Source organism: Oncorhynchus gorbuscha, linkage group LG05 (genome assembly GCF_021184085.1).
Source record: "Oncorhynchus gorbuscha isolate QuinsamMale2020 ecotype Even-year linkage group LG05, OgorEven_v1.0, whole genome shotgun sequence".
In the NCBI taxonomy this organism is placed as follows: Eukaryota; Metazoa; Chordata; class Actinopteri; order Salmoniformes; family Salmonidae; genus Oncorhynchus; species Oncorhynchus gorbuscha.
Genome location: NC_060177.1, coordinates 91,755,924 through 91,769,651, shown reverse-complemented (window position 1 = coordinate 91,769,651; position 13,728 = coordinate 91,755,924). Strand labels below are relative to the sequence as shown.

The window sequence follows — 13,728 nt, the reverse complement described above, 5'->3', positions numbered from 1 at the left end:
TGAAGCACAGCGAAGAGCTGCTGGCAAAACGCACAAAAGTGCTGTTTGAATGAATGCTTAGAGCCTGCTGGTGCCTATCATCGCTCAGTCAGACTGCTCTATCAAATCATAGACTTAATTATAACATAATAACACACAGAAATACGAGCCTTAGGTCATTAATATGGTCAAATCCGGAAACTATCATCTCGAAAACAAAACATTTATTCTTTCAGTGAAATACGGAACTGTTCCGTATTTTATCTAACGGTGGCATCCCTAAGTCTAAATATTGCTGTTACATTGCACAACCTTCAATGTTATGTCATTGGGTCCCATTACTCCCATTATAATTTGGTTCAGTTCTACAGTACAGTAGCTCGGTTATGTTATGTAACACCAGGCAGCATGCCGTCACCCTGTTACTGACCCCAGAATGGTGGTTTTATGGGCCTTAAAATGACAAGACCGGATTTCTGGGTAAATATGGGAATTACATTCTATGATTACACACACACACACACACACACACACACACACACACACACACACACACACACACACACACACACACACACACACACACACACACACACACACACACACACACACACACACACACACACACACACACACACACACACACACACACATAGTACTGTAATACATTGAAATACAGTAGCACATCAGTCACATTATGAACAACCTGTCCTGTAAATGTTTCCATCAGCACTTCCTGTTACGAACAACCTGTCCTGTAAATGTTTCCATCAGCACTTCCTGTTACGAACAACCTGTCCTGTAAATGTTTCCATCAGCACTTCCTGTTACGAACAACCTGTCCTGTAAATGTTTCCATCAGCACTTCCTGTTACGAACAACCTGTCCTGTAAATGTTTCCATCAGCACTTCCTGTTACGAACAACCTGTCCTGTAAATGTTTCCATCACTACTTCCTGTTATGAACAACCTGTCCTGTAAATGTTTCCATCAGCACTTCCTGTTACGAACAACCTGTCCTGTAAATGTTTCCATCACTACTTCCTGTTATGAACAACCTGTCCTGTAAATGTTTCCATCAGTACTTCCTGTTATGAACAACCTGTCCTGTATATGTTTCCTCTTTCACCTTGAGGGCCTTAACCATAGAAGTATAATCACTAGAATGGAATACGTTCCCTGGACTGGTGGACATAATGAGTGTACCCATGCCAGTAACTATTTCTATGCACTTAACTGTGTCTTGTGCTTGTCTCCAACCGCCACCAGGTGTCTCCCATTTTCCCCATTATCCTCTGTGTATTTATACCTGCGTTTTCTGTTTGTCTGTTGCCAGTTCATCTTGTATTGTCAGGTCGTCCCAGCGTGTTTCCTATTTTTTTTGTTTCTAGCCTTTCTGGTTCTGACCTTTCTGCCTGCCCTGACCCTGAGCCTGCCTGCCGTTCTGTACCTGCCTGGTTCTGACCTGGTTAAGAACCTCTACCTGCCCTTTGCCTGCTCCCCGTGTTACAATAAATGATCTGAGAACTGAACCATCTGACTCCTATGTCTTCATCTAGGGTCAAACACTGAGTCGGGTTAACAATTCAGAAAGTAGGTGGACTATAGCTAGAGGCTCAAGGCCTGTCCATCTTCCACTCACCTTACTTAGGCCGGGATTCAATCTTCAAAAGTACAGTTCATTCAGAAAGTATTCAGACCCTTTGACTTTTTCCACATTTTGTTACGTCTGCAGTCTTATTCTAAAATGGATTACATGTTTTTGTTCCTCATTAATCTACACACAATACCCCATAATGACAAACCAAATATAACATTTACATATGTATTCAGACCCTTTACTTAGTACTTTGTTGAAGTACCTTTGGTAACAATTACAGCATCAAGTCTTCTTGGGTATGACGCTACAAGCTTGTCACACCTGTATTTGGGGAGTTTCTCCCGTTCTTCTCTGCAGATCCTCTCAAGCTCTGTCAGGTTGGATGGGGAGCGTCGCTGCACAGCTATTTTCAGGTCTCTCCAAAGATGTTCGATTGGGTTCAAGTCCGGACTCTGGCTGGGCCACTCAAGGACATTCAGAGACTTGTCCTGAAGCCACTCCTGAGTTGTCTTGGCTGTGTGCTTAGGGTCGGTGTCCTGCTGGAAGGTGAACCTTCACCCCAGTCTGAGGTCCTGAACGCACTGGAGCAGGTTTTCATCAAGGATCTCTCTGTACTTTGCTCCGTTCATCTTTCCCTCGATCCAGACTAGTCTCTCAGTCCCTGCCGCTGAAAAACATCCCCACAGCATGCTGATGCCACCACCATGCTTCACCGTAGGGATGGTGCCAGGTTTCCTCCAGACGTGACGCTTGGCATTTAGGCCAAAGAGTTTAATCTTGGTTTCATCAGACCAGAGAATCTTGCTTCTCATGGTCTGAGAATCCTTTATGTGCCTTTTGGCAAACACCAAGCGGGCTGTCATGTGTCTTTTACTGAGGAGTGGCTTTCATCTGGCCACTCTACCATAAAGGCCTGATTAGTGGAGTGCTGCATAGATGTTTGTCCTTCTGGAAGGTTCTCTCATCTCCGCAGAGGAACCCTGGAGCTCTGTCATAGTGACCATCGGGGTCTTGGTCACCTCCCTGACCAAGGCCCTTCTCCCCTGATTGCTCAGTTTGGTCAGATGGACAGCTCTAGGATGAGTCTTGGTGGTTCAAAACTTCTTCCATTTAAGAATGATGGAAGCCACTGTGTTCTTAGGGACTGTCACGTTCCGACCCTAGTATTTGTGTTATTTGTTTGTTTGAATTGGTCAGGACGTGAGTTGGGTGGGCATTCTATGTTTTGTGTTTCTAGGTTGGTTTTCTGTGTTCGGCCTAGTATGGTTCTCAATCACAGGTAGGTGTCGTTAGTTGTCTCTGATTGAGAATCATACTTAGGTAGCCTGGGTTTCACTGTGTGTTTGTGGGTGATTGTTTCCGTGTCTGTGTCTTACACCACACGGTACTGTTTTCGGTTTCGGTTATTCACGTTACGTTTATTGTTTTTGTATGGAGTGTTCAGTTTAGGTGTTTAAATAAACAACCATGGACACTTACCACGCCGCATATTGGTCCTCCGATCCTTCTCGCCTCTCCTCTTCAGACGAAGAGGAGGAAAACCATTACAGGGACCTTCAAAGCTGCAGACATTTTTGGTACCCTTCCCCACAATCCTGGATGGACAGGATGAGCCTGAGCTCAATTTCGAGTCTCATAGCAAAGGGTCTGAATACTTAAATAAGGTTTTTAAGTAAGGTAAATAAGGTATTTCTTAAATAAGGTATTTCTGCTTTTTATTTTTTATAAATTTGTCTAAATAAAAAAAATAACTTTTCACTTGATCATTATGGGCTTTTGTGATGTCATTATGGGCTTTTGTGATGTCATTATGGGGTATTGTGTGTAGATTGATGAGGAAAACAATGAATTTAATCAATTTTAGAATAAGGGTATAACGTAACAAAATGTGGAAAAAGTCAAGGGGTTTGAATTACTTTCCAAATGCGCTGTATGTGTGAGGTAGAGTGCTGGAAATGAAATGGTAATTACAGATTGATCCGACATCTGCAGCGTTTACCGTGCATGCGATCGCGCAAACGTTGGGAACAATGCCTTTAAAAAAAAAAGGCTCATAGTCGACAGTACAACGCGCCTTGTATCGAATCCCGGCCTTACTATAGGAATAAGTAGCATTAGTGCATCCAGTCTAGACCAGACCAATGGTGTATTGATCTAAACGGAGACCCAAATCCCAAAGCAGCACCAGAGATTATGGGTTGGGTATTAATGAGTGTCAGCAGTCTGGACGTTTCCCCTCGTCTCCCAACATGTAAATGGTGTAGCCTCAGGCCTGACTGACTGACTCTGAACTGGCCTGACTGACTGACTCTGAACTGGCCTGACTGACTGACTCTGAACTGGCCTGACTGACTGACTCTGAACTGGCCTGACTGACTGACTCTGAACTGGCCTGACTGACTGACTCTGAACTGGCCTGACTGACTGACTCTGAACTGGCCTGACTGACTGACTCTGAACTGGCCTGACTGGTGCCCAAACTAGCCTCAGGGCTCTCCTCCTACCAACGCCCCACCATACAGACCCCAACCTGGGGCTGCACAGCCCCCATACAGCAGTGGCGAACAGTGACTAAAGGACCTAGGTCTTCAGAAGGACCAAAACTATTCCAATAGACTGTATCAGAATTCTGAAAATATATATAGAAAATAACAGAAAACATAGCATAACTTAATGTCCCTGACATATCTTCAGTAGACGGACCACTACAGTTCTATTGAAGGAAAATCATTACTTTTTATTGAAACACACACACACACACACACACACACACACACACACACACACACACACACACACACACACACACACACACACACACACACACACACACACACACACACACACACACACACACACACACACACACACACACACACACACACACACGCACACGCACACGCACACACACAATATGTGACACATAGCATGAAATACTTTGCACTTTGTACACAATTTATGGTGGCCAACACCACTATCACCAATAGCGACAATAACGGTGTCACCTCGAAGGGGATAACGAATATAACGAATATGCAACCCCGTATATAGTCATACCAATACAAAAGTACAACCATTTCATGTCCAAAAATGAAAAAAAACAAACAGCTATTACTTCCTATTGCAGATATATTTTATCAAGTTCATCACACTAACCTGTGATCTAAAATTTAAATGCAACAATGTTTCAAAAAAACAAACAGCAAGCAAGCAGTAATAGCTAATAGCAAGCAGTAATAGCTAATAGCGAGCAAGCAGCTATAGCTAATAGCAAGCAGTAATAACTAATAGCGAGCAAGCAGCTATAGCTAATAGCAAGCAGTAATAGCTAATAGCAAGCAAGCAGTAATAGCTAATAGCAAGCAATGATAGCTAATAGCAAGCAGTAATAACTAATAGCGAGCAAGCAGCTATAGCTAATAGCAAGCAGTAATAGCTAATAGCAAGCAAGCAGTAATAGCTAATAGCAAGCAATGATAGCTAATAGCAAGCAGCAAAAGCTAATAGCGAGCAAGCAGCTATAGCTAATAGCAAGCAATGATAGCTAATAGCAAGCAGCAAAAGCTAATAGCGAGCAAGCAGCTATAGCTAATAGCAAGCAATGATAGCTAATAGCAAGCAAGCAGCAATAGCTAATAGCAAGCAAGCAGCTATAGCTAATAGCAAGCAACGATAGCAAGCAGCAATAGCTAATAGCGAGCAAGCAGCTATAGCTAATAGTAAGCAGGCAACGATAGCTAATAGCAAGCAGGCAACAATAGATAATAGCAAGCACAACGCATCACCGGGGGCAAATTACCTGCCCTCCAGGACACATACACCACCCGATGTTACAGGAAGGCCATAAAGATCATCAAGGACATCAACCACCCGAGGCACTGCCTGTTCACCCTGCTATCATCCAGAAGGCGAGGTCAGTACAGGTGCATCAAAGCTGGGACCGAGAGACTAAAAAACAGCTTCTATCTCAAGGCCATCAGACTGTTAAACAGCCACTACTAACATTGAGTGGCTGCTGCCAACACACTGACACTGACTCAACTCCAGCCACTTTAATAATGGGAATTGATGGGAAATGATGTAAATATATCACTAGCCACTTTAAACAATGCTACCTTATATAATGTTACTTACCCTACATTATTCATCTCATATGCATACGTATATACTGTACTCTATATCATCGATTGCATCCTTATGTAATACATGTATCACTAGCCACTTTAACTATGTAGCCCTAAAAATCTGTTTTTCTCTTTGTCCTTATGTGGTATTGTGATGTAATTATGGGGTATTGTGATGTCATTGTGGGGTATTGTGATGTCATTGTGGGGTATTGTGTCTAGATTGCTGAGGATTCTTTTTATTTAATCAATTTTAGAATAAGGCTGTAAAGTAACAAAGTGGAAAAAGTCAAGGGGTCTGAATACTTTCCGAATCAAATCAAATCAAATGTATTTATACAGCCCTTCGTACATCAGCTGATATCTCAAAATGCTGTACAGAAACCCAGCCTAAAACCCCAAACAGCAAGCAATGCAGGTGTAGAAGCACGGTGGCTAGGAACAACTCCCGAGAAAGGCCAAAACCTAGGAAAAAAACCTGGAGTAAATGCCCTGTACACAGCATTTGTGAATCTCCACTAATGCAGGAAGATTGCCTTTAAACGTTTGTCAACCACCCTGATTGAATCCGGGCCCTAGTTAATAAAGTGTTAATTAGTTATGATAACAATATTATTCTTGACTGCAACTGTGAAACATAAGACATCATTGTTTTTATGTTAAACAGACAAATCACAACATATTTATTGTTTGTTTAATTTAATTGATTTCCTTTTAAAATATAATTCTCATTGCAAATGAAGCTCAGCTTTGCCAAGGTGACAATCCTGTTAGCCATCATCAATTCAGTTTGCCTTCATTTACAATGATGCTGATATGATTACCATAAAAACATGTACCAAATACAGGGTTTGAGTTGTGAACTTAAACTACAGTTGAAAAACATTAATACAGTAAGAGTCATTTTGATATGAAATCAAATGTAGAATAATGTTAATAGAACCTCATTTCATTGTGGTTATTGTTCCACCTGCTGGCCATTTATATGAGCACCACTACAACCAGTGTTTAAGGGGTTAACTGGCACATTATAAATGTGTTTTCTGTCATCACTATTATCCTGGAATCTGTTCAAATAACCTAAAAACAATCAATGCCTTCATTACCCAAACCTGGGAACTGAATGACTAGCTGGACCTTGTAAAACACATGTGTGAATAATTGCAATCAAGAACTCTCAAGTTGTATTACTGGAAGACATTGATTCATTAGAAATGAATGAGTTGTATATTTTGGTGTCGAATAGAAATGGCTTAATTAGAATGGTGTAACCAGACAAATATAATATCAAAAGCAGATGATACTCCTCCTAACAGCATTTGTATTGATACTCCTCCTAACAGCATTTGTATTGATACTCCTCCTAACAGCATTTGTATTGATACTCCTCCTAACAGCATTTGTATTGATACTCCTCCTAACAGCATTTGTATTGATACTCCTCCTAACAGCATTTGTATTGATACTCCTCCTAACAGCATTTGTATTGAGAGGTAAAGTAATATTCTATTGAACACATCTTCCTGTTTTGCATTTCCAGTTGAATCTAAACTGTATTCAGACCCTTCTACTTTCTACTACCACTTCCCTGTGCAACATGTTAAACTCACCTAAACTCTCCGTCCAAAGCTCCATCTCTGAAATTAATGGGCCGACCCATTGACTGGTCACTCTTCATGGACAGATTGCTGCGTGCTGGAGATGCTGCTGACTGCACAGACTGGGGGTTGTAATATAAATTGCATCAATGAAAACATGAATCTGGTGAACACAGTCATTGTAAAGAAAAATAAATGAAGAACAACCCTCATGTTTCTCAGCTACAGTCAATAATGTGTAGTTTGGGCTCATGTTTCTCAGCTTCAGTCAATAATGTGTAGTTTGGGCTCATGTTTCTCAGCTACAGTCAATAATGTGTAGTTTGGGCTCATGTTTCTCAGCTACAGTCAATAATGTGTAGTTTGGGCTCATGTTTCTCAGCTACAGTCAATAATGTGTAGTTTGGGCTCATGTTTCTCAGCTACAGTCAATAATGTGTAGTTTGGGCTCATGTTTCTCAGCTACAGTCAATAATGTGTAGTTTGGGCTCATGTTTCTCAGCTACAGTCAATAATGTGTAGTTTGGGCTCATGTTTCTCAGCTACAGTCAATAATGTGTAGTTTGGGCTCATGTTTCTCAGCTACAGTCAATAATGTGTAGTTTGGGCTCATGTTTCTCAGCTACAGTCAATAATGTGTAGTTTGGGCTCATGTTTCTCAGCTACAGTCAATAATGTGTAGTTTGGGCTCATGTTTCTCAGCTACAGTCAATAATGTGTAGTTTGGGCTCATGTTTCTCAGCTACAGTCAATAATGTGTAGTTTGGGCTCATGTTTCTCAGCTACAGTCAATAATGTGTAGTTTGGGCTCATGTTTCTCAGCTACAGTCAATAATGTGTAGTTTGGGCTCATGTTTCTCAGCTACAGTCAATAATGTGTAGTTTGGGCTCATGTTTCTCAGCTACAGTCAATAATGTGTAGTTTGGGCTCATGTTTCTCAGCTACAGTCAATAATGTGTAGTTTGGGCTCATGTTTCTCAGCTACAGTCAATAATGTGTAGTTTGGGCTCATGTTTCTCAGCTACAGTCAATAATGTGTAGTTTGGGCTCATGTTTCTCAGCTACAGTCAATAATGTGTAGTTTGGGCTCATGTTTCTCAGCTACAGTCAATAATGTGTAGTTTGGGCTCATGTTTCTCAGCTACAGTCAATAATGTGTAGTTTGGGCTCATGTTTCTCAGCTACAGTCAATAATGTGTAGTTTGGGCTCATGTTTCTCAGCTACAGTCAATAATGTGTAGTTTGGGCTCATGTTTCTCAGCTACAGTCAATAATGTGTAGTTTGGGCTCATGTTTCTCAGCTTCAGTCAATAATGTGTAGTTTGGGCTCATGTTTCTCAGCTACAGTCAATAATGTGTAGTTTGGGCTCATGTTTCTCAGGTACAGTCAATAATGTGTAGTTTGGGCTCATGTTTCTCAGCTACAGTCAATAATGTGTAGTTTGGGCTCATGTTTCTCAGCTACAGTCAATAATGTGTAGTTTGGGCTCATGTTTCTCAGCTACAGTCAATAATGTGTAGTTTGGGCTCATGTTTCTCAGCTACAGTCAATAATGTGTAGTTTGGGCTCATGGCCTTCAGTTTTACAAGCAGTGTCTTCCCCTATGTAGCCAACGTTGTCAAGTACAGTGTTACATGTAGTTACTGCTGGTTCATTGGATGTACAATAATGCACAGAGCCATCTCCTGAGTCCGTGCATGAGTCATGCAAGTCGTTGCATGATGTCATCATGGTGTGGTTATTCCAATGCAATGTTTTATTTTATTTTACAGGCATAATCATTTCAAAGAGGATTTCCTATCAAAGTGTTGCTGTAATGACAATGTATTTGATGTGATTATCAGTTGAAGTTTTAAGTTGTAAGTCGCTCTGGATAAGAGCGTCTGCTAAATGACTTAAATGTAAATGTAAATGTAAATGTTTCTCAGCTACAGTCAATAATGTGTAGTTTGGGTAACACTCCCATTAAAGGAAAAGTGAGACCGGGAAAACTCTCTTTTGCTGTTTGTGTCATTAGTCCATTAGTTGATATAGTCCCAAAATGTTTTGCATATGAGCAAATCAAGTTCAAATATATAACTTTCTAAATATATTAATACAGCAGGAATAATGCATTTTGCATCCTGATGTTGCATCATACTGGCTGTATTTCTTTATTTTAATTTTATTTCACCTTTATTTAACTGGGTAGGCCAGTTGAGAACACCTTTATTTAACCAGGTAGGCCAGTTGAGAACACCTTTATTTAACCAGGTAGGCCAGTTGAGAACACAGAGTTACACATGGGATATACAAACGTACAGTCAACAACACAATAGGAAAATCTATATACAGTGTGTGCGAATGTAGAAGAGTAGGGAGTTAAGGCAATAAATAGTCCATAGAGGCAAAATAATGACAATTTAGCATTAACACTGGAGTGATAGATGTGCAGATGGTGACGTGCAAGTAGAGCTACTGGGGTGCAAAAGAGCAAGAGGGTAAGTAATAATATGGGGATGAGGTAGTTGGGTGTACTATTTATAGATTGGCTGTGTACAGGTACAGTGTTCTGACAGCTGATGCCTAAAGTTAGTGAGGGAGATATAAGACTCCAACTTCAGTGATTTTTGCAATTCGTTCCAGTCATTGGCAGCAGAGAACTGGAAGGAAAGGTGGCCAAAGGAAGTGTTGGGGATGACCAGTGAAATATACCTGCTGGAGCGCGTGCTATGGGTGGGTGTTGCTATGGTGACCAGTGAGCTGAGATAAGGCGGGGCTTTACCTAGCAGAGACTTATAGATGACCTGGAACCAGCAGGTTTGGCGACTAATATGTGGTGAGGGCCAGCCAATGAGAGCATACAGGTTGCAGTGGTGGGTAGTATATGAGGCTTTGGTGACAAAATGGATGACACTGTGATAGACTACATCCAGTTTGCTGAGTAGAGTGTTGGAGGCTATTTTGTAGATGACATCGCCGAAGTCAAGGATCGGTAGGATAGTCAGATTTACGAGGGTATGTTTGGCAGCATGAGTGAAGGAGGCTTTATTGTGAAATAGGAAGCCGATTCTAGATTTAATTTTGGAATGGAGATGCTTAATGTAAGTCTGGAAGGAGAGTTTACAGTCTAACCAGACACCTAGGTATTTGTAGTTGTCCACATATTCTAGATCAGAACCGTCCAGAGTAGTGATGCTAGTCGAGCCGAAGGGTTTGGGCAGCAATCGGTTGAAGAGCATGCACTTAGTTTTACTTGCATTTAAAAGCAGTTAGAGACCACAGAAGGAGTGTCGTATGGCATTGAAGCTCTTTTGTAGGTTTGTTAGCACAGTGTCCAAAGAAGGGTCAGATGTATACAGAATGGTGTCGTCTGCGTAGAGGTGGATCAGAGAATCACCAGCAGCAAGAGCAACATAATTGATATATTACGAGAAAAGAGTCACCCCGAGAATTGAACCCTGTGGTACCCCCTTAAAGACTGCCAGAGGTCCGGACAACAGGCCCTCTGATTTAACACACTGAACTCTATCTGATAAGTAGTTAGTGAACTAGGCGAAGCATTCATTTGAGGAGCCAAGGCTATTGAGTCTGCTGATAAGAATGTGATAATTGACAGAGTCAAAAGCCTTGGTGTAGAAATGTATTTAGAGGGCAAGTTGGTCAGGATGATGTCTAAGAGGGTGCCCATGGTTACGGATTTAGGGTTGTGCCTGGTAGGTTCCTTGATACTTTGTGTGATATTGAGGGCATCTAGCTTAGATTGTAGGACAGCCGGGGTGTTGAGCATGTCCCAGTTTAGGTGTTCTGGTACCTCAGAACTCCCCCACACCCCTCTCACGCTCACTTTGTGTTCTGGTACCTCAGAACTCCACCACACCCCTCTCACGCTCACTTTGTGTTCTGGAACCTCAGAACTCCCCCACACCCCTCTCACGCTCACTTTGTGTTCTGGAACCTCAGAACTCCCCTACACCCCTCTCACGCTCACTTTGTGTTCTGGTACCTAAGAAATCCCCTACACCCCTCTCACGCTCACTTTGTGTTCTGGTACCTCACGATTTACAACTACATCACTGGCTACGGAACAATTACGTGTTTTGGAGAAATCATTGAGTTATTTAAGTAAGCCACGACTGTGATATGTTTTTTAGAGTCGTATAATTCGATGTCTCAACACTTAAACACGAAGCAATGGAACCTAATTCAGAGGAAATCCATATAAATAACGTCTTAGAGTGAACGCACTGTTTCCTCCGCTCATTTAACTTACCTCTGAATTTAGGTTAACGCAGGAGAAATACAATCTAGTTTTAATGTACTTAATCAAAGTAATGTATTGAATCCGATGTGCCTTTTGTGTGCTAAAATGACAGATGTGAAACTTTACTTTCACCTTTGATTTCCTTATTGTTACGCGTGTCAACTCATTGAAAAAGGATCCACCCACTCACCCGTAAACTGGTGGTAGTGGACTCATCTGGAATACCACGATGCCGCTATCTGCGTGTGCTAAACGTGTCCAGAAGAGGGAGTTAGACTTCTGTCAATGAATTGCCGCGGACATAAATGGCAGGTCCCTGGGTCTGTAAACTACTGTAAAGAGAGGAAAAACAGAGTGCTGCCAATCTGTGACAGAATGGATGGAGCACATGTTGAAATCGCAGTGAGTCAATCTTTAGGACTAGATCACGACAAGAGCTAGAACCCATGGCAAGGGATTTTATAATGTTAAATGATATAGAGGCTGAATAAAGAGAAAAACCGATACAAACAATGCTTGGGTGCAAAATGCTTTAAAAAACTGAATTGTGAGAGTAAAGTTAGGACAGTATCAAGGAGAAGTCTGATTCTTGCCACCTACAGTTACAGGAAGCTGTCACAGGAAGCTTTCACAGGAAGCTTTCACAGGAAGCTTTCACAGGAAGCTGTCACAGGAAGCTTTCACAGGAAACTGTCACAGGAAGCTGTCACAGGAAGCTTTCACAGGAAGCTGTTGCAGGAAGCTGTCACAGGAAGTTGTTACAGGAAGCTGTCACAGGAAGCTGTCACAGGAAGCTTTCACAGGAAGCTGTTACAGGAAGCTGTCACATTGTCAATACCAGGGATAAAAAGCTATTATAGCCGCTCAGATTAAGCTCAACGTTAATATATTCACATATATTAATATTCCCATATATAACCATATTCACTCACATGTCTTTCTGTCTATGTAATCACTGTGACTTCACTTATTCCTTATATCTCCTAGTGGAGCCAAAAGCCTTATATGAACTCTGTGTAAGTGGAGAGGAGACATTCTGCTGGCAGATGCTGAACCTGGGGTTATTGTTATGGTTGGCTCCTCGGGGCACTGTTCCGTCCCTAACTGGGAGGAAGGTTGGGTTGCTCGTCCATCTGTTGCGACGTGGGGAGTCCCGGGTGGTTTTCTCAGAAGCCGCAGTGTAAACGTTTCCCGTCAGGGCTTTCGTCTTCGCGGGTCGGAGCACCAAGCTGGAGCCAGTGTCAACCATGTTATTGACTGACGTGGAGAACTAAGGTTTAATGGGTTTCCCTGGTACTTGATGGTACCTATCGTACTTTGGTTCTGAAAAGTGCCTGTGATGGGGGAAACGTGAGGTCGTTAGTGCGTGTCTTGTCCAGTCCACTGTACACAGTGAAGAGACACAGCCATTGTAACAGTATAACTTTGGACCGTCCCCTTCGCCCATTACCCGGGCGCGAACCAGGGACCCTCTGCACACATCAACAACTGACACCCACGAAGCATCGTTACCCATCGCTCCACAAAAGCCGCGGCCCTTGCAGAGCAAGGGGAACTACTACTTCAAGGTCTCAGAGCAAGTGACGTCACCGATTGAACCCCGCTAACTAAGCTAGCCGTTTCACATCCGTTACACCATTTCATATATCTTGTATTGTAATTCGCATTGAACTATGTATTAGACCTAGATATTGTGTGTATGTACTGATACGTATGTGTGCTGTTTTAAACTGCTGCATTTCAGTCCTTGACTAATAGTGTTCTGTACTATGTATGATGTCATGTTTCCTGTGGACCCCAGGAAGAGTGACTTATGATTGACCACCATTTCATGACTTATGATTGCTCGATTTCCAACCATCACACCACCATCATCAACATCAACATCATCACCATCATCATCATCATCATCATCATTACCACCATCATCACCATCATCATCAACACCACCATCATCAACATCAACATCATCACCATCATCATCATCATCATCATCATTACCACCATCATCACCATCATCATCAACACCACCATCATCAACATCAACATCATCACCATCATCATCATCATCATCATCATCATCATCATTACCACCATCATCACCATCATCATCAACACCACCATCACAAACATCATCATCACCACCATCATCAACACCACCATCATCACCATCATCATCATC

General features: G+C 42.0%; 1 protein-coding gene across 1 annotated transcript in view; it reads left to right on the top strand.

Annotated features, from left to right (window-relative positions):
* The window catches only part of LOC124034963 (ATP synthase subunit a-like), a gene marked incomplete at its 5' end in the record, with an annotated part of 24,901 nt that extends 12,081 nt beyond the window's left edge, over positions 1-12,820 (top strand). Inside the window, 2 exons of the mRNA XM_046348353.1 lie at positions 11,150-11,332; positions 12,745-12,820. Coding sequence (XP_046204309.1) covers positions 11,150-11,332; positions 12,745-12,820 — 259 coding nt within the window. The remainder of the gene's footprint in view (positions 1-11,149; positions 11,333-12,744) is intronic.
* Between the last annotated feature and the right edge of the window lie 908 nt (positions 12,821-13,728).